We start from the raw sequence: 19696 nt of genomic DNA on the forward strand, positions 1-19696 counted from the left end.
CCCAAGGCGATGGCCGGGAAGAGACAGACCGTTGAAAGAGTTAATAGTCGTTGCTCAAAAGTCGCGACTCCGGCGCAAGAGTTGGGTGTAATCACCGTATCCTTGTTAAAGTTGCCAATTGCATTTTCTATCGGCCGGAACAAAGCGGTAAAAGCAGTTTGCCGCGCGAGAGTGAGCGGAAATAATCCGCGGAAAAAGGATTCTTAGCAGGGCCAAACGATTTATACGGGATACGCGGAGCCGGATACGGTGGTTATGTGGGGCACGATACTCCTCAAATTCACGTACCGTAAACTGAAACGCACTGCCATGGGCAACCGGCGTAAAGACTCTCCCCTCTGAGCACGATTCGCGATGCCACCGATTCAATGGTGGTTCAAGAAGCGGTTCTGATGAATCACTTCTTTCGCGCACTTTCACGATTACAACTACGTACGTATCTTTCCTCCGTTTCTTTTTTTTTTTCACAATTATTTGCATCTACATACGTGTCAAGATGCCAAACTTTTCCAGGCGTAAAAATGTCTGTTTGGTGTTTTATCAGGATTTAAAACAGTATAGCGTAATTTTATCTTAGGAAGGAAGGTTCAGAAGGGACGAAGGAGGATGGAAGGTGTTTGGAATATGAAAGATATTCAAGATTGGGAAAGGAGATAGAAGGGAAGAGTGATTAGAAAGGCTTGGAGATACAGGAACAAGGAAGATGGAGAAGATTGGAAATGTTAAATACTTACCGGAAGAAGCGTTCGATGATTAAATAGCACCGTCCAGCACTTGGAGGTTCCAGCAATCGTTTCTTCAAGTTCTTGCAAAGTATTCAAACAAAGTATTCCTTTTAAATCATCACCGTTCGCTCAACTCGACGACGAAACAACGCACTTTCGTCGACATTGCTCAGCAACGATCAAACTTGTCCGACGGACATTTCCCGCCTTTCCATCCGACGAACCCCTTCTTCACCGCGAACGCTTCCATCGCACAGGGAACATTTCCCGACACGAGACACCATCGAGAAACACCCCGATCGAACTGCAACTATATATTTACGCTTTCCCCGTGGCACGCGTGTCCTTATAACCGATCGTGTCCTCCGACTTTTCTCGTTTTTCCCCGCGCCTCGCAACCCTAACGACCCACGGACAACCTATGGAACGCACCTGTCCGCTTTCGGCCAGCAGAACTCGCCGGCTATAAAACGCGGACGAGCAAAGTGCGCGGTAGAGCGGCACTCGGGAAGTCGGTTCTCCATTGTTAGAAAGGGGGGAATCGACGAGCAACCAACCAACCGCCTTCCTGGCCCTGCTTCGAACAGGTGTTTACTTTCGTCAGGAGTAAATTGTGCGAGTATACGTGTCCACATGCAAGCAACTCTGTCGCCCTTAGCGATGGGGATTTCGAGCATTGCGAATCTCCATCGCTGGTTGCTCTCGCGAAAGTCGAAACCCCGTAACTGGGTATACCGATAGGTTCTCTTTATAGCGCGGACCATTGTTCTTAAACTTTTGTACCGTCCATTAATCGTAAGACACATTTGGATGCGCTTTGTTTCGTCAAAGCGTGTGAAAATTCCTCGCCGCGTTCGCTACCCAAATCGAGGAACAATCTGGGTGAGAGTTTAAGTTATGATTAAGCGAATTCTTGCCCCCGATTGGGATACTGCATTGTTGTTTCCCGACTCGGGTGCTTCGTGGAATTTGGTATCCTTCCGATGGAAGTTGTTGGCCTTTTTAAGCTCCTTTTTAAGACTGGTGACTAAAGTTGTTAAAATTATTATCGGTGGACGAAGGGAGGATGTATTATACATACGTATATGCATCTATTTAGAGCGCGATCGGTCGAACCGGGTTACACTTCACGCGATCGCATGTCAAGAGGTGTTTGTCGAATAGATCGAACGCTATCGATTTGTTTTTATGGAATTTCTATATTTTTACAAGGTAGCTTTCCAAGGAGACGTCGTTCCAGATAATCGTCTCTCGGAAGTTTTTAAACCAGCTCTGAACAAAGTGAAGTTATTTAAATAGAGCGATAGGAGCAATAAAGTTATTTCCATGTTTAAATAAACGTTTACAAAGGTGCTATAACGATCGAACGGTAAAACTTCGAGTTACAATTTGTCTGATGTTTATAGAGACGCGTAGTAGTTCGGCATTCACATCAAGGGTGTTCCGTTCCATTGTACGTAAGCGTCTTGCCATCTGCAAGTAAATCGAAACAAAACAGCGGATCTAAAAATGTTAGATCCAATACGTTGTAACGTAGTAAGAGCGATCCGAATAGGAGTACGATTAATTGCGAATCAACGTGTACCGTTATTAAAGTGGAAAAATGGGTATAATGATATTTACTTGGAACGAATAAGCTTTTCTAACGGAGTCGCAGCAATGTCCATGCACTCTTTGCTCGCACCCTCGAACTCTGAATCATTTCCTGAATTCGACCTCGTGTCCACGGTCAAAGTAGCATGACTGCCGCCGCAAGTAAAGTACTGAACGTCGAAGCTTGTAAAAGACAAAGATATACACGGATAAAGAAAAATTAAGTAGCAGATAAATTTATAAATTCAATTAAGATTTAGCGTAGCATTTTTTGAACGTACAGGCGTTCAGCGTGATAATTTCGAAGCAATTCCCGGTTCGTGTTGAAGAGGACGCCATGGTGACCATGGCACAAGGTCACCCAGATTGGCAAACTTGGGGTTTTCAGCCGAGAACCCGGTTGCTTGCTCACTTGTCCGTCGCCCTCGTGCACCAGGAACCCAATCTCGCTTCTCACGAGGACGCCCCATTGCGGCACAGCCTTGAATTTTACGGAAGAACTAAGGACCAGAGCATGGTCGAGGTAAAGAGAAATAATGAGAAAGCAAAGAAAGTCGCTAACGTATGTGTTTTCATCCCCCACGTGGAGCACCCCGTTGTGAAGATGAGGGGAGGCGCGACCAGTCAACGAGAGCATCACGACGCTGAGTGGGCCTTCTTCGGGACAGCCGCTTAAAATCGACGCTCTGGGGTCTTCGAGATCGGTTCGTACTCTGTGGTCGATAATTGTAACGTTCAATCTATGGAATAAAAATTCTTAATTCTCATTTAAAGCACTCACTTGGAAAGATCTCTGGAAAGTAAAGCGCTGTACAACAGCAACTGAGCACCGGGACCACCCTCGTCTTGGAACTAAAAGCCAATCATCGTATCGCAAGCTTACGCGCGAGAAAAATATTTGGAAAGAAAGTACGACTTACCAAATATAAGTATCTTTTGATGAATATTTGGAGATCGTCCAGAGAGTCGAACTCGAACAAGTGCAGCTGAAAGAAGGAATTTAAATTGGTAAAAGACGTCCCCAATGTTTCATGGATAGGAGCATGTAGTTTAATGAAATTTTATATTTTATTTCATGTACACAGGGATGGAAGATGTACGTATAGACGTCGAACTAAAGCGTGTAACGAACGATGTCTTGGAACGGAACTAGTTTGGAAGCCAAGAGATACCTGTAACTCGATCGGACGATCGTGTAATCATTTGGGGCAGTGTGTTAATAGCATGTTGGATCAGAGGTATTCGAACAGTTGATCCTTTAATTATGTCGAGCAGTGTATTTACGTACGGTCTCGGTCAGTCCATCCTGGAAATATTGCACGCTATGCTGCAAATAGGGTGTTTCCTGAGGCAAGGCAACCACGGCCCTCGGCACGTTCGCGTTTCCGGCGACACTTTGACTTGGCGAGCAACCAGTATTCTGCACTACGAATCCGCCGGCGCATCGCCAAACGATCTCGGCTATCGCCGCTGTCAGGACATCGATTTGCCTGTCGTACGAAGGTTTCAGCAGGCTACCGTTCAATAGAAACAATTGTCAAAACTTTCGGCCCGTTTCTCGATATCGTCGAATACAGTTCTACGAACAATTTGGCTCCGATAGTAAAAAAGTTGTTCGCGTACTGTAATTCACAGTGTCTACAGCGTTATAGTTGTTTGTTTGGTTTCAAGCCTTTCGGACTCGGGCAAATGGAAATTTCATTTACCTTTCTGGATTCACGCGGACGTCTTGTCTGTTGCATTTGAACAGAAAGTGCTTCAGCATGATCGCCTGAACGGCCGTGACGAGACCTCTCGTCGTGTTCCGTGGCGATCGTAACCCGAACGCCAAGTTTTGACCGTACGGTCGCAAGGTTAATCCGGTCCTTGCCCATTCTGGTTTCGGTGGAGTGGCGGGACTCCCGAACACCAAGGTTCGTAGGGCCTGTTGCGAGCAAACATATTAGGAGCTTGCATTGATTTGCATAAACGGATCAGTGCAGTAGGGACTCTAAAGTCAACCGTATCACGGCAATTCTAAGCAACAAAGTCCCAATTAGAATAAATTACCATGCACGTTTCCTCCTCGATCGGTTTCCCGCCAATTACTGCCGTCTTTACCAGCGTCCTTGTATTCCGCGGGTATATAATTTTCTCTGAAAGCAAAGAGCACGTGGAAGGTTAACGTTCACGTCGCTGTACGGACGCAGGTTTCTTCTCCACCTGGATAGAGTTCGTCCGGTTCTCCCATAAGGGCCGCGCACCTGGCCGCTCTGGCGGACAACAACATCTTTCAGTCTCCTCGAGATCGAAAGACACCGAGTTTTACATGTGTGACGAAACGTCGAGGAACGGTACGAGAAACACTGGAGGCGAAAAAATTGAATTTCGGGTACGAGACCGGAAGCAAGACATCTACCGTAACGAGTAACGAAAATATTCGGACGCTAGGATATGCTTTATTTTTCTTACGACTTAATTATTTATACGGAAAACGTGTACATCGATGGATCCTGAACCTACTATTAGAATCTGTTGTATTTGCGTAACCATGTTGTGTAATCGGTGAATTGTATATTAAGTAATTTATAAGTAAAAACCAACGAACACGTTAGGGGTAGAAATATCGGAGTCGTAGAAGAATAAAGCGAAACGTACCCCGGCGTTTGAATATTTTCGTTCCACTGACTGTGTAGGTGGCTCGGGGAACAGGATCTCGCGACTTCTGACGATTGTCACCCGGTGATGCACACTGGCACACCAAGCTCGCCAAGCAATCGAATATCAATTGGGGATTCGTGCTGGATTCCAAGACCCTTTATATACGGCTTATCCGCGCCTCGTATCTCGAGAAGTCCGTGAAAGTTGAAGCGCACGAAACGCGTCAATTCGTATGTCCGAAGACACTTCGGGAAGATAGACGATAGACATGCCCCAATAACGTCTGTCTGTCTGTCTGTCTCCGGCGTACCATGTCCCGGACCACGCGATTAATCAAATCGTGTGTCCCGGGCCATTTGCCATCGAACGGACGTACCGGAAGTGCAGCGTTTCTTCGGCGCGTAGGCGGCGAACCACTTGGATCTTAATTGCCGTTGACGCGTCGGTTGGCACGATTCGTGTCTCGCGAACACACCACCCTTCCTCCCCCCGTTTCTCGACGATCATCGACGCTCTTGGTCTTGTCGCCTTTTCGAATTGTTCATTCCAGTACGTCTTTAATTTCCTTTCGATTCGTCAACAATTTCATTTCAGCTAATTTACATGAAACATTTTTACCCAGAGATAACTCGCGTTTGTCTTTGCGCTCGCTGGTCGTCGTTAATGCTAAACGGTAAATTACGTTTCCACGGTAATTTTTCTGTCGTGAAATTGCGATAATGTAATGAATCTCGGTAATTGGACACCGGATTCCTGAACAGAGTATTAAATCAGGATATACATTAAATCCGGGAAGATCTTCACGCGGGTGGAACACGTTCGCCACAGAACGAACAGCAATAATGGTAGGCTCGATGCGGTTTTTTACGATTACTCGAATCGGTGAACGCGGAATGCGCGTACTTCCGCAATTTCGAATCTGGAGCAGTGGAAAATTGAAAATGCCGTTTCGCCCGAAATAATTTAATGCACCGTGAAGTAATCGTACGCCCTCTCGAACGCGTTCGTGTTTTCGTTTACCGTTTCTCTGCGTGCATGTGTGTTATGGTTGCGTACTGTTTTACAGTCGCGAAACACCGTGCTGCGCAACACTACTTTGCGTGACAGCACGAACTTTGGCAAAAAAAAAAACCTTGGATTTTCGTTCACGAGGTGTTTTCTCCCGAAGCAATAGTTTCCGTACCTGTCCGCGATCTCCGTCATTTTCTGTATTTATTAATAGATGAGAAAGAAGAACGAGAAAGGTATTCTTGCACCATAAATATACTCTACATATAGTTGCTCCGCTCTAATCTTTGGTTCGTCTTTTAGGCAATTTTCTCCAAAATTATTTAAAAAAACGGTAAGAAGATATAGAAGAAAGAAGACGATAAAAGAACTTTGTTATACGAGAAGGTGTGAAGGTATTAATTTTTCATTTCTACGTAATGCCAAAATTGATCATTTTTTAACCATCTTCCTTTGTTACGAAGGTTGTGATCGGAACTCTAAACATCCGGACAGACGACTTCGTAAAAAAAGGAGAATACCAATGCAGTTGCAATGGAGTTGCATCGTAGAAAAAGGAGACGAGACGCATGTTAACGGTGAATAACACGTGTCCCTTGCACATTCGCGAGCATAACGGGGGTGTGTGCTCTCTCCAGCACGCGTCTCGATCGCCTCGGAGCCTCCGGTCGAATCGCGTGCTCGCGTGCAATCGAGTCTATCGAATTACGAATTCGCGTCGGAACAGGCATCTGCATTCACCGATTACACCCACCGATATAACGCGGCTTAATTTACCCCTCGCGAGTACGGCTCCTCTCCGCGATTCATCGATCTGATTCACCTGCTCGGTGCCTCCGTCGTTCCTAAAACGAGAGCCTAAAAAATCTATTTGCCACGGCCTTTTCGATTCCGCGGAAAGGAATTTCCCTTTTTACACCGCGATAGACGGTCAATGTAGTACTATTAACCCTTTGCACTCCGAATTGTATTTGAATTTTGCTACCAGCAGCTTCCAACACTTCCAAGTGTTTTGTTTGAAATGTACGTCGACTAAAAAGTAGGATAAATTTAAAGAAATTCAATGGAATATCTGTTTTACTTACACTGTTGCTGTATTTTGTAATTTTCAAGCGTCGAGTGGGATTCGATAATGGAGCTGCTGAGATTAAAACTGACGTCGTGTCATATTCGACGTAGGAGTGCAAAGGGTTAAGAACGTAACGACTTGGCAGTACGTTTCCCTCGAAATCTCGACAATTATCAAGAGCAAAAGATAGTGTACTTTTTAACAAGAAATTTTGGGGCTATCGCGTACCTTTCTGTCGAAGATACACCGGTTTCTCCGCGCGCATTTCCGTGCAGTGTCTCTTGCCGCACGCCGAGGATGCTGACGCCGCTTTGGAGCACGAATTGGCGGTATCCTCGGTCTCTTCCGGTTCCTCCATGTCCACTGGATCCTTAACAAAAGAACGATCAATATCGATCAGTCTGTCGTGTCGCTTCAACACGATACGAACAACGAACTGGTCCGAGATGAAGAGGTCCTCGAGTTCTCAGCGTCTTACAACCGACGATAGTTCTCGACCAAGTACATCGACAAAGCTGAGAGTAGTTCTTCTTTCCAATCCTTTACAAGTCTATCGACTGATAATTCCAAAGACGACGACTACATAAATGAAAGTTTTGTCTTTCAGCTTCCTTCTGGATCGACGTTTAGATCCCCCGGGACTATCGTTCCCTTCGGGCGTATCAACGAGTACGTGGAAGAGCTAGTCAAGTGCTCGTTGTTGGTGCATCGAGCTACCTGAACTGACAGGAGTTAATAATTCCGGCAGCTTAAGGCCGTGTCGGTTCATCGCGCCGCGCACGAGCTACTATCCCACCAGGCTGTGGATACGTATATGTATACTTATATGGATGTAACACCGAGCCGTGAACTCGAGGATAGCCCCGACCAGGAGCTTTAGGAAAGCCCGCGATCGGCAGACGTCGGTGAAAAAAGTTTCGCGCGTCAGACTGACGTGCAAAGTTTCGGTTTTCGCCCCCGAAGCCGAAGCCGACGACGCTTGGAAATTTCAGACCTTCGCGGGAACCTTAGACACACCGATTAAAAAGATCGCGTTTAGGGGCAGCTCGCGAAACAGCTTTTAAAGTAGCCGTTTCGTTAGCAGAATTTCGCTTAATAAAATCAAGAAAAAATAGATAGATAATAAAATTTACGCACGGTAGTTACGAATTTAAACTCTTTCGAAGCGAATAAAGGGCAGAGGGCTCTTGTTGCGCCTATTTCTTGGAATTAATCTTGTAGCATTTTTGCCGTATTCTCACGTTTGAAACCGATAAACGAGTACTTAGGGCATTTGTTGAATAGCGCCGAAAGTCTAGTTACTTCGCAACGTTGTTACATGCTTACTGAAGTTCTCGATGCGGTCGAGTAACGCTTTTATGCCTGCATACACAGCCGCGTGCTTATATGCATAAGTTCACACGTGCAGCGGCGCGATGGCTCGTCTCGCACGTGTGGTATCTCGCGACTTTATCGCGGCTACCGATCTCGACACGCGTTTCGTGGTATTTTCGCTGAAAATGGAGAATCGGAAACAAGGCATACATCTGTTGCGAGCAAAGGGGGTGAAGGTTCTCTCGATAAAAATATCAGTAATTTTCTTTGAACGCCTTCGCCCGTGCAAGGTGAGCGCGTTAAACTGGAAGCCACATTCTTCCAACTCCGATCATATCGTTTCTTTTATCAGGCTAGTACGAAATGAACTTAAAGCTATTTATTTGTTACAACGCAAAGTAACATTAAATAATGTCCATCGAATTGTTAGACTTGTAATCGTTGATTAGGATTGTATGGAATCTTGTATCATCGTGTAACAGAGTCGTAAGAATTGTCCTGTCGTTGTGTCTGGCCATTAAGTTGTTTAAGAAGCTTCGATCTAGGGCATTGGATATATTTTATATAAGTTTAGAAATTGTGGCGTCGTGCTCTCACAAGCCTTACTGATGAGTCTCACTAGCGCCCCCTCCTTTCCTTTTTCTGTCCTCCTACGATTCTCCAGAGTTCTTTTAACCCTCAGCCAGCAGCGCCACAAAATAGAGGAAATGCTCCGCGCCAATCTGCGTATCAAATAATTTTACCTACATCTATACGGGCCAGTCGTTAAACTTCCAACGGGAAGCGTATCTTATCGCTCTCGTCCATAATTACCAATTTCCTGACTATCATGCCGCCACCATCAAGATTACGTCGGTTGGTTAAGTTCAAGTTCGCGTTCGCGATCGCGTTCGTTCGAAATAGATGCTCCATATTTGGCCTTCGAAAGTACGATCCAAAGTTCCGAGTGCGAGCGTACGTGCAGCCTAGCAATAATACCCCCAAGTACGCGCAGGAAGTACGCAGACTTACGTATGTGCAATATATTTAATTATTTAGACGCTACTTTCACGTTTCTGTACAGACCATATACATACATATACAGTATCTAAAAAAGATCCAAAGATACGGATACAGATTTAATTGTAAAGTATACGTATACGATCGAGAATGATCGTGTGAAAACGTAAAGACTTTACAGTATTTTTAGCTTGGAAATTGTTCAATACCAGCTTACTACTGACCTTACAAAGTATCCTGTATTTAGGTGCGTGCATTGTTTGAAATGTTTGTACGAGTATGTATGTATGTGTGTATGTATGTACGCGTCGTAGATGATGTCTGGTATATTGCCAGAGAGCAATATGAAATTGAACTTAGAACCGGGTGGCGTAGTACCAGGAGCGAAGTTACAGGAAATTACGTGCAACTACGAGTATTTGGTTACTTAATGATCGATCAGATTTACACGTTTCTGCGATGATGTTAGAAACTGACGGGCTTAACGAATCGATTCGTATCTGTAAGCGGAACGTTACATTAAGGTTTAGAAAGTATGTAGTTTCTATCATTCCGTCAGATACTTTACCTTTACGTTTCGATGTACCGTTTCCTTTATACGTCGAGCAACCTTAATTAATTAATAGAATGAAATTAAAAAATTTTAAATCGGTCCGAAAAAATTCATTTAGTCGCGGGGAGCGATTACAATCATTTTTGGTGAATAGACATACCCTCGAAATTCTACGCATTTTCGAGAAAAAAATTCTTTACCAAAAAATAATGAGATTAGAAATGTTTCTCCGGAATTTCATGCACATGTTTAAAAAATCATAACTTCCGAATGGATTGAAGCTAATCTAACTCGCCTGTATTTAATATCATACCGAAGTAATTACATATGTAATATATGTATTACAAGTAATTACATACTCTACCTAATTCACTGTATATCTATATATATCAAGACGACATCTACAATAAAACGCCCAAGTTTGTCGAGAAATAATTCACCTTTTTGCACACTAGATGGCGTCTCAATTATTTACGATCGAAAACTAATTTCAATTTATTTGTTAATGCAACAATAGAGTACTCGGTAATTTAGATCACTTATAAATGCTTCACAATTAACGTCACAGGTCCAAATTTGTCTAGAAACAGTCCTATTCTTGTCCATTCTGCCTTTAACCTGTGTCGGGTTAACAATGTCTTCTGACAGGAATAGGACTGTTTCTAGACAAGTTTGGGCCTTTGGCGTTAATTGTGAAGCATTTATAAATGATCTAAATTACCGAGTACTCTATTGTTGCATTAATAAATAAATTAAAATTAGTTTTCGATCGTAAATAATTGAGACGCCATCTAGTGTGCAAAAGTCAACTTTGACTCGTCCATGTTTACATACATATGCTTTTTTGTCGATAAAACAATATTCAGTGCTGGAAGATCTTGTATATTAAATGTATATATATAAATTAGTTGTTTAACAAGTATTATAAGTATGAACTCTGCTAAAGATGACGAAGATTTCTGGTACAGCAGCGAGAAACGATCCTTCTGTTTTGAAAACAATGAGGTTAAGTTAAAAAATTTATATCAAGACTACTTGATGTGTCATTTCTATCAAGAAGTTCGTTAATGTATAATGATGCAGGTGGACCAGTTGTTCGGAGTGTCAAAGACTGACACGGATAAGTTATGGGCTGGTATTTCTAATACCTCAACACCCGAGGGATCTTTAAAAAGTACCGATGATTATCAACCATTGAAACCTATGCTGTCTGTTATATCAGAAAAAACACTTTCTAGCAGTATGTCAGTAAATTCATATACAAACAAATGCATGCCTTGCTCAGAGTAGTTTCTATGTTTATTGCTTAATCATAGGACCCAATACCAATCAAATTATGTAAATTACATGAAATACTTTGTGTTGTACAGTTTTGGCGACGGATAAATTACAGAATCTTCAATCTGAAGCAGCAAGTATACAACCAGATATAACTCTCTCGAAAATTTTACTAGGACAACCATATTCTTTGGAACAATATAAATCCTTGGTCTCTAAAACAACCTTATTGGATGCTGCTATAATAAGCGGAGATGGAAATGCAATTTTAATAGTAACTTTTCATTTTTACAAACTTGTAAAGTGTCCCAAGTTAAATTTAGTTTTATGCATTGAAAAAATAATATTTCAGATTATCTTATTTCTTATAAAAACTCTCAAAAGATCCTTGGTCCAAAGAATATTAGCGGAAAGACCAGATGCTGTAAATGTGTATGTACGATACCTTTCCACAAGATTACAAATGAATGAAATTACCAATATTTTAACGTACGTATTTCCGACACACATTATTTCATAAAGCACAGTCTCTTATTTTTTTCATTGACTAACAATTTGCACAGAATGCTAGGGCAACCATTGGATGCTGCTGTAAGTTTTCCTGCAATATAAATTATTAATCCGCTCGACAAATGTAGTAAATCGCGTTTCATTTTAGATGAAAACTTTACATATTATTATAAAAAATACTCGAGATCCTGATAAACTATTGTACAAACTTCGAAATATTTATAAAACACAATTTTCATCCCTAACCGACTGCAAAGAAGCTTCGTTTGTTCAGTCGTACATAAAGCTACTCGGTAAATTATTTTCCTTTTAAATATTCAAATAATTTATCTGGATATTTAATTAAACTCTGCTAACGATATTAGAGTGGCAAATGGCGGTGAAGAAAATAGATGGCAACGACGAAATAGAATTAGATTCTTCTGTTCTCGAGTGCCTGAGACACGCGTGTAAAGGTCATTGGAATTTACAAGAGGGTAGTTTAATGTCTCCTACGATATTATCTCATCAACACGATATATCTCCTAGACAATATCAGAAAATCGCGTTAGAAGTTCGAGCATCGGCTGGTGAATGGGACGATGTTGATCGATTGTTGCTAACAAAGGTAACGAGCAATATTTCATGGACGTTTCGTTCGAAAAAAATAAATAAAAAATATTCACTAGGGCTGGCTAGGAAGTAAAAAGTTGCAAATTCATTTGCCTATAGAAGATGTATTGAAAATATTGCACAAAAATAATGCGTCTTTCAATATTCTGGAGAAATATATAAAATATATCGATAATTTAGAAAGACGATTAGAATTGGCAAAGACCATGCATTGCTTTAGAATAGCAATCGACGTGAGTGTGCAATCATTCAATTAAACATCTATAATCAATGGGATGCATTACTCTTGCGTGTTTTTTCTCATAGATTCTCGTACAGCAAGGAGATCGTGCCGCGTTAATGGAATATAAAACCAAATTGCAACAACAATCGGAGGAATATTTCTACGCGGAGAGTGCATTGCGTTTGCCATCGGTTAAATGGAAAAATTAGTATTAATTTTATCAATTGTATTAAATTTAAGTATTTATTACGTGAAATAATAACAATACATTTTCATCGGGGGTATCCATTGATTTTACAGCCTAATACTAATTCTAATACCTTCGCTACAAATCAAACAAAAAGGGGATAAAAGATCAGAATTTAAAATTTATATAAAAAAAAAATGAAATTTCATAGATATATTAGACGCGTGCCGTTTGTGTCTTTCTTTACTTTAAAACGTAACGAATTAGTTTTAGAAGCCAAAAACTAATATACATAACCGAAGAAAATTATTTTATAAAGTATTAAATCCCAAAAATTGCTTCTCAAAATTTGCCTGGCGGCGAAAGTATAAAGGTACCAATAACGATAGTGAATTTCACGACAGTTGTTGCCGGTTCAACGATTTTGTCCAAGAAGGTAGTTATGATTGGATAGGATCTAACGGACAGCGGCGAAAGAGACACGCCTTGTGAGACAGGATTAAAGATTCGATCTCCTCCATTAACGGATATCGCGAATTCTTCAATTTTAAACGTATCTCAGAGCAACGAACTCAGATACCGGCGGCTGAAATCTGCAGAGTGCGGTTGTGTTCGTTTGTTAATTTCATTGACAAACGCGTGAAAGTTTTGTTGCTGCTCCGGTCAGTTGGATGAAATAAGCTCTAGCCAGTAGACGGTAAAAATAAATGAGTCGGGGGATAAGTACGAGAGGAAAATTTGTATAGAGATCGTTGAATTTCACGGGAAAATTTAGTGCGGTGCATGTATATCGTCCAATCGTTGCTGGAGGAACCGTTAGAAGTTTACGTTGTATGCGCATTTGAACGATCTAGTACACATTTGTCATCTGCGTGCGGGAACCACTCCCGATTGGTGTTACGGTGTTTCCGCGTTATTCGGTAAGTTATTATAAGTGTATTTTACGATTTAGAGAAACATTAGAGGATTCTTAACGCGTTCGTAAGATTCAAATAAACGGCTAGTGTTACATTTTGAGAAAATATGCATGCTTCGAATTCGTGGCACGTCCTAGAAAGATCCCCGAATATGTCGACGGAGTGTCTTAGGCCAAAAAAGTGAATGGAATGTTGTTCCTTTTAAGTCTGCTTTGAGATTAACCGTTTAAGGCATACCGAGTGATTGTTTCACGATTATTCGATAAATGTATTACACCGAGCAACTACTGTGTTTGCTTCGGACTTTAGAGCCAATCAATTTTATGTGTAACATATATCTTTTGTCCTATCAATCCACTGATAACGTGTAATTTCAGCGACTGGTTTTCAACTAAACTGTAAATTACTACATTTCAGTCGTTGATTAAAAGAAGACTAGCAATATGGCTGTTAATGTCTATGCAACAAATGTGACAACAGAAAATCTGAGTCGACATGATATGCTGGCATGGGTGAATGATTGTTTGCAATCATCGTTCAGTAAGATCGAGGAGTTATGCACTGGTGCTGTTTACTGTCAGTTCATGGACATGCTTTTCCCTGGTAGTGTATCTTTGAAGAGGGTTAAATTCAAGACTAACCTCGAGCATGAATACATACAGAATTTCAAAATTCTCCAAGGAGGTTTCAAAAAGATGAATGTAGATAAGGTAAGTGAAAAAGATATTAATGCAATTTATTCAAAAAAACCCTAGATAGAAATAGTGCACAATTTTGAAGAATAAATTTCTTTGTCAAGCGGTATAGTATATACAAGATTAATCGAATTATAGACTTTAAAGTGAAATTTATACTTTATTTTTGTTATTCTCAAACATTTATTTGAATTATTGCTATATAATGCATAATAATATGCTCAATAATATATCTATTTGGTAAGAAAAATATGATTGAAATTTATTAGACTCGTACACACACACACAGCTAAAGAACTAGTAAGTCTTTTAAGTATCTTTTGCAAAGCTCCTATCTTAAGAATTCCTTGTTTAAGCGATATATATGATATAGTTGAACTCCAAGAATAGTTTTGAACATATATTAATGAAATGAGACACTAGTGTTAAGGTGAGCTCGAGCAATGAAACAAGATATCATGTCAATACATGGAATCAGATTGCTTCACAGAAAGTTTTGTTATATGAGCAGCATTATGCGGAAGATCGTAATCATATTATTATGAAAATGGTTCAGGTAATATCGGTGGATAAGTTAGTAAAAGGCCGCTTTCAAGACAATTTTGAATTTCTACAATGGTTCAAGAAGTTCTTTGATGCGAATTATAATGGCCGTGACTATGATGCTTACGAAGCACGTGGTCGTATACCACTGGGTTCTGGTGTTGATGGAACACATAATTTGTCAAATCCTCAATTGGTACCTTTACCACCTCAAATAAAGCAGCCTCAAATGCAACAAAAGCATATACAGCAACGTAACATTGTCCCTCGCCAGCAGCAGGGTATATAGCCATATAGTCTCAATTTAATAGTGTTGCTTTTTGCATGCTATTATCATTGTCCATACAGTTCTATAAATCATTTAACTTATGCTGCATAAACAATCATTCTGGCTGCGTATAGTTGCACTTTACATATGAAGCATTTTATATGTACATTTAGATATACTAGGGGGTTATTGTTGTACAGTAGAAAGCACTCTCTGCTTTTGCAATTTCAATCGTATATAAATGTACAGATACACCGTTTTATGTCATCCGATAGCACATTGTTTTCCTTTATACATCAATTATCTGTTTTAAACGTAAGTAGACTTTTATTTTTGCATTATGTTTAGTTATGCAACGCTAATAGTTATATGTGTGTTAAATATGGTAAAAAGTACTTATTTATTACACAAACTGAAATTATCAGTATACAGATAAAATTTCCAAAACCTTTACTATACAAGTAAAATACTATAACTAGTGTTTTGTTATTTTTAACAATCTATAGACACAAGTAGGGGGTAACAGATTGTCTTAGGGACATACAACAGACCGAATTTTCTTTATACTTTAATAAAACAACATGAATTTATGTAAATAAATCTGAACCGATGGTATAGTAATATATTTATTGTTCTAAACGTTTAACGAATCGCGAGAATATTAAAATTTTTTGATAATCATTGCCAATATTTTCTACCACGTTGGTATTTGTGTTTTATCTTTATTGTATTTTATTGATTTTTGTTTATTTTTCATTTATTTTATTATTTTGCTCCACATGCTTTTTGCTAATCGTTTGCAGATTGTTCCAATTGATAGGCTGGTGAAAGGTAGATTCCAAGACAACTTCGAATTTTTACAATGGTTCAAGAAATTCTTTGACGTAAACTACTCCAGAACGGAGCCATACGATGCACTTGCTATGCGAGGAGGAGAATCCATGGGTAGTGGTGGAAGTAATGCGTCGCACGGCACTAATGCAAAACGCACCACGCCACGTGATGTAAATTCGCCTAAATCAGCTGCTCGTCTTGGTACATTATTCCACAACTTTTTTCTTTTATGTTGTATTTGAAATTATACCACTAAACATAATGCAAAAAAGACCTATTAAGGATAATTGACATTTACAAATAATCAGAAGATATACGCTTTCCGTTAATCGATAAATCATTTTGTCCATTTTTACTTGTATATGAAAAAAATTATTTTTAAAATGTAAACTTATTTGCTAAAAGTATTCGATGGATCGTTGAATATTAATTTTTGTTTATTTATTTCATCAAAGCAATCTTAATTTAAATTGTTAAAATGGAAACATAATGGGCACATGCGTCCTAATAATATAAGGAAAAAATTTCACTTCAGGTGAGGGAACTGCGCCTCCTGCACTCGCAGCTAGTACCAAGTCTATAAGCCATACTAGTAATTATTTTTTTTTTTATAATGTTTTTATGCTCGTTTTTCATTTTTCTGTTCTATTATTGAGAAGTTTAAAGGAGGGTGCCTGTCCAAAAAAATGTTTATGGAAGCTCTAGTCTTTCTTATTAAAACAGTAAGAAAATTGTTCTGAATTTTTTTAAAGAAACATAATTTTGGTTGTCCATCCTTTGTTCGACTACTCAAAGAATTCGTTTACCTTATACATTATAAACTATTTCGATCATTTTTTGCATGAAGTATCATAATATTATTTTAAAAGTTGATTCAAATTTTATTTCCTACATTGATCGTGCAACTTAGAAACATTTAAGTAGTTAATATATCATTTGTTTGCTTATTAATCTTCGGACGGTAGATCGTCTTGGCGATCGAACGGAACGGCTCCATTTTGATCCAAATCTCCATGAAGTCTACTGCTACTACTATCGTTCTTTGGTAAAAAAAAAACTAAAACATTACGATTTTAAAATGGTTTCTACGAGTCAAAATGGACTCGTAGTCCGCTGTGCGAAGGTTACAAATATTATGCATAATAAATGTGTCGTTGCATGTTTTACAACTTTCTGTATTGTACAGTTGTTTGCATAAACTGTTCTGCTTTCAGTTAGAATATACGCACCGCTTCTATAAATGTCTGTACAGTATTATTTTCATTCGAAAGTAGATTTGTGACTAAGTAATTATAGTTCTCTTGCGAGTTGTACGTAATATCTATGTAAATATAGCGAGCACTATTTTGCATCTTAAAAAAACTAATATTATACGTAAGACATGTAAAGAATGACGTGTTAAACTTTTAAATCCAGTTAACAAAGTTCCTCCAATCCACCGTCCGCAAGTGAAAACAGCCGCAATTGGAAATCGCGGAGATCCTGGGAAAGTCGAAGAGCTTAGTGCGCAGGTATAGTAAGCTTGTTTGTTTGTCACGACGGTACAATACATTGTTGTAACCAAATGTAACTTTGTAGGTGATGGAGCTAAAAATGTCGCTCGAGGGATTGGAGAAGGAAAGAGATTTTTATTTCGGTAAACTACGCGATATTGAAGTTATGTGCCAAGAATGTGATAACGGAGACAATCCTCCACCAATAATAGAGAAAATCTTAGACGTCCTTTACGCAACAGAGGTATATTCTTAGGAAATTTAGTGTTTAAATTGTGTTTATATTAGAAAATTACGCGACTGGAAGCTGTTTCACGAAACGTTTCGTTTCTACATGTGTTATTTTTACTTTCACGTAGGAAGGATTTGCACCACCTGAAGAATTAGGGGACGGGATCGCGCCCGATGACGAGGAAGAATATTAACTTTTTTTTTTTTGTACAATCATTATAAAAAGAATAAGAGCAAACTGTCTCGAGTGCGTTTCAGGTTATTATGTTTGTGAGCCAGTATCAGTACCCTTTGCATAATTAATAAGCTACTTTGTATAGCTGTTCAAGCATTTGCGCCTTCATTTTGTTACAAAGTTCACCGAGTTCATTGAGATTCGCACGTAACTAGGATAGAAATACGTCGAATAATGCACTCGAATAAGTTGTACTCTACAGCAAGTAATTATTAAGAAGGAAACAGAATTAGTAATTTACATATTGTCATAGTTCTTTATCGTGCTACGATAACGGTAGAGTTTCGAACATCGACAAGTCCCAACGTACGAAGAAAAAAAGAAAAAAAGAGAAATTATGGACGCAGAATAATTATCTGAGTTCAGTTTGTTATACAGTGATTTATGTTAACTATGTTCATTAACGTGTGAGTGTTTTTGTTTGTAAATGCACTACGTTTTTATCGATAAATAGATCGATCTTGTCGGTTTGTCCATTTCGTACATCGCGTAGTTCTCTGAAACGTAGGGGGGGTCTATTCGTGCATAATCTAGCGCTGTTCCGACTCGTTGAAGCCATTTACCTCGTGCAATTATGCATAAACGAAAGATGTATGTAATTGATTGTTATTAATATTAATTTTGTCAACCGTAGTACGAAACAATTATGTATATCAAACTGATACGAAACGCATTAAAATTGAATTTCACAAGTTTTATAAATATTTTTTATCTTCGATTTAATGCATGTTGTTACACTTTAAGCGTATAATTGTAAACTTGTATGTAAAGAAAAAATTGCAGTTTAAACAATTCAGCAGGTGTGTACGTACGTCTTGAAATAGAATACGAACACGACGATTTACTAAATTTTCCAGCATTGATTTTTGGAGATGCACAAGATCGACGGTACATTGGATTTTGATCGACGCGTGGTTTCATTCGAATGTTATCGGTTCCGCGCGGAAGTATAGTACGAGCGTCTCTTTGCATCTCCATGGTCCGTTTTTCAGGATAAGGATGGCCTTAAACAGCGATCAAATTCGAAGGTTACAAAGAAATTATTAGAGTTGAACGCAAAGTGTATCCTCCCGAGTACTCTACGATAATCACGTTGCAGAACTATTAGACAACGGAGCGCTTCGCTTTTGAGAAATTTGTAAAATTGTGTAGCCTAGAGAGTGTACGAGGAATAACGAGCGAAAGGGTTCTCCAAACACGTAAAGCGGAAACCGTCTGCGTATTTGCTGCGTGTGTATGGCTGGGTGTGTGTATCTTTTGAAATCGTCGTTTGAATCAACAAAGACAAATTATGTAATGATTTTAGGTTTTTAAGAATCGGAGTAACTGTAAGAAACGCGTCAAATATTGTTAGAATTATTTGAATACGACTTTTAAGGGCGAGATATTGCATTTTAACTTCCGCTCGCTACGTCATTGCTCTATATGTACGTAAACGGCGATCATCGCGCGAATGTGCTTCAAAATTGAAATTTTATTGGTGAGGTAATAAACGTTTAATAGAATTCAATATTTTATTCTTCGTTTCTTCGTCTAAACCGTACTCTGTCGTTGAACTTTTCAGCCGAAGAAAACAAAATCGAGCAACTCTATACCCGTGAACTAACCGGCGGCTCCATCCAAAATGGCGGCTGATAAGATGCGCGAAAGCCATCGGGGAAGTTTCATCTGAAACTTATTATTTGCTATTTTTTAATGTTTCTAATTTCAATGTTCATTTATAGAACGTATTTCGAAGATATGTAAGTTTAAAACGTCGGTCACCAGTG

General features: G+C 39.5%; 3 protein-coding genes across 7 annotated transcripts; 2 read left to right on the forward strand and 1 right to left on the reverse strand.

Annotated features, from left to right (window-relative positions):
* Positions 1–2062: 2062 nt before the first annotated feature.
* On the reverse strand, positions 2063–7570 carry LOC122396843 (inactive ubiquitin carboxyl-terminal hydrolase MINDY-4B). Of its 2 annotated transcripts, XM_043395545.1 has the most exons (11): positions 7466–7570; positions 7264–7405; positions 4368–4453; positions 4025–4242; positions 3607–3832; positions 3239–3304; positions 3100–3170; positions 2881–3031; positions 2600–2799; positions 2349–2501; positions 2063–2198 (listed from the first exon to the last, which is right to left on the reverse strand). In XM_043395545.1, exons 2-11 carry the CDS (start codon positions 7391–7393, stop codon positions 2153–2155), a joined length of 1347 nt encoding a protein of 448 aa, XP_043251480.1. In that variant the 5' UTR covers positions 7394–7405; positions 7466–7570; the 3' UTR covers positions 2063–2152. The 2 variants fall into 2 exon arrangements, with proteins under 2 accessions (XP_043251480.1, XP_043251481.1); XM_043395546.1 differs by lacking the exons at positions 7264–7405; positions 7466–7570 and adding an exon at positions 4521–4653.
* Positions 7571–10542: 2972 nt separating this feature from the next.
* Positions 10543–12799, forward strand: LOC122396810 (spermatogenesis-defective protein 39 homolog). Of its 2 annotated transcripts, none has more exons than XM_043395509.1 (9): positions 10543–10906; positions 10985–11141; positions 11272–11453; positions 11532–11668; positions 11743–11770; positions 11838–11982; positions 12055–12296; positions 12358–12534; positions 12608–12799. In XM_043395509.1, the coding sequence occupies exons 1-9, from the start codon at positions 10832–10834 to the stop codon at positions 12731–12733; spliced, it is 1269 nt and encodes a 422-aa protein (XP_043251444.1). In that variant the 5' UTR covers positions 10543–10831; the 3' UTR covers positions 12734–12799. The 2 variants fall into 2 exon arrangements, with proteins under 2 accessions (XP_043251444.1, XP_043251446.1); XM_043395511.1 differs by having other exon boundaries at positions 10994–11141.
* A 424-nt stretch (positions 12800–13223) lies between these two features.
* LOC122397071 (microtubule-associated protein RP/EB family member 1) lies at positions 13224–19373 on the forward strand. 3 transcript variants are annotated; one of them, XM_043395927.1, is made up of 7 exons: positions 13224–13631; positions 14046–14338; positions 15938–16169; positions 16504–16560; positions 17385–17479; positions 17547–17705; positions 17821–19373. In XM_043395927.1, the coding sequence occupies exons 2-7, from the start codon at positions 14072–14074 to the stop codon at positions 17884–17886; spliced, it is 876 nt and encodes a 291-aa protein (XP_043251862.1). In that variant the 5' UTR covers positions 13224–13631; positions 14046–14071; the 3' UTR covers positions 17887–19373. The 3 variants fall into 3 exon arrangements, with proteins under 3 accessions (XP_043251862.1, XP_043251864.1, XP_043251863.1); XM_043395929.1 differs by lacking the exon at positions 16504–16560; XM_043395928.1 differs by lacking the exons at positions 15938–16169; positions 16504–16560 and adding an exon at positions 14880–15147 and having other exon boundaries at positions 13225–13631.
* The last annotated feature ends 323 nt before the right edge of the window (positions 19374–19696 follow it).

This window comes from Colletes gigas, unplaced genomic scaffold (genome assembly GCF_013123115.1).
Source record: "Colletes gigas isolate AHSC1104 unplaced genomic scaffold, ASM1312311v1 Colletes_gigas_Sc00008, whole genome shotgun sequence".
Taxonomy (NCBI): domain Eukaryota; kingdom Metazoa; phylum Arthropoda; class Insecta; order Hymenoptera; family Colletidae; genus Colletes; species Colletes gigas.

What these genes read in the sequence shown, in the direction of transcription:
- LOC122397071 (XM_043395927.1), top strand. Translation starts at nt 14,072, where the DNA reads ATGGCTGTTAATGTCTATGCAACAAATGTGACAACAGAAAATCTGAGT. An exon ending in TAAATCAGCTGCTCGTCTTG is followed by an intron (nt 16,170 to 16,503) that starts GTACATTATTCC and finishes ATTTCACTTCAG; the next exon opens with GTGAGGGAACTGCGCCTCCT. An exon ending in ACGTCCTTTACGCAACAGAG is followed by an intron (nt 17,706 to 17,820) that starts GTATATTCTTAG and finishes ACTTTCACGTAG; the next exon opens with GAAGGATTTGCACCACCTGA.
- LOC122396843 (XM_043395545.1), bottom strand. Translation starts at nt 7,393, where the DNA reads ATGGAGGAACCGGAAGAGACCGAGGATACCGCCAATTCGTGCTCCAAA. An exon ending in GGTGTATCTTCGACAGAAAG is followed by an intron (nt 4,454 to 7,263) that starts GTACGCGATAGC and finishes CTTTGCTTTCAG; the next exon opens with AGAAAATTATATACCCGCGG. An exon ending in GAAAAGCTTATTCGTTCCAA is followed by an intron (nt 2,199 to 2,348) that starts GTAAATATCATT and finishes ATTTACTTGCAG; the next exon opens with ATGGCAAGACGCTTACGTAC.
- LOC122396810 (XM_043395509.1), top strand. Translation starts at nt 10,832, where the DNA reads ATGAACTCTGCTAAAGATGACGAAGATTTCTGGTACAGCAGCGAGAAA. An exon ending in AGAAAAAACACTTTCTAGCA is followed by an intron (nt 11,142 to 11,271) that starts GTATGTCAGTAA and finishes TGTGTTGTACAG; the next exon opens with TTTTGGCGACGGATAAATTA. An exon ending in GCTTTAGAATAGCAATCGAC is followed by an intron (nt 12,535 to 12,607) that starts GTGAGTGTGCAA and finishes TTTTTCTCATAG; the next exon opens with ATTCTCGTACAGCAAGGAGA.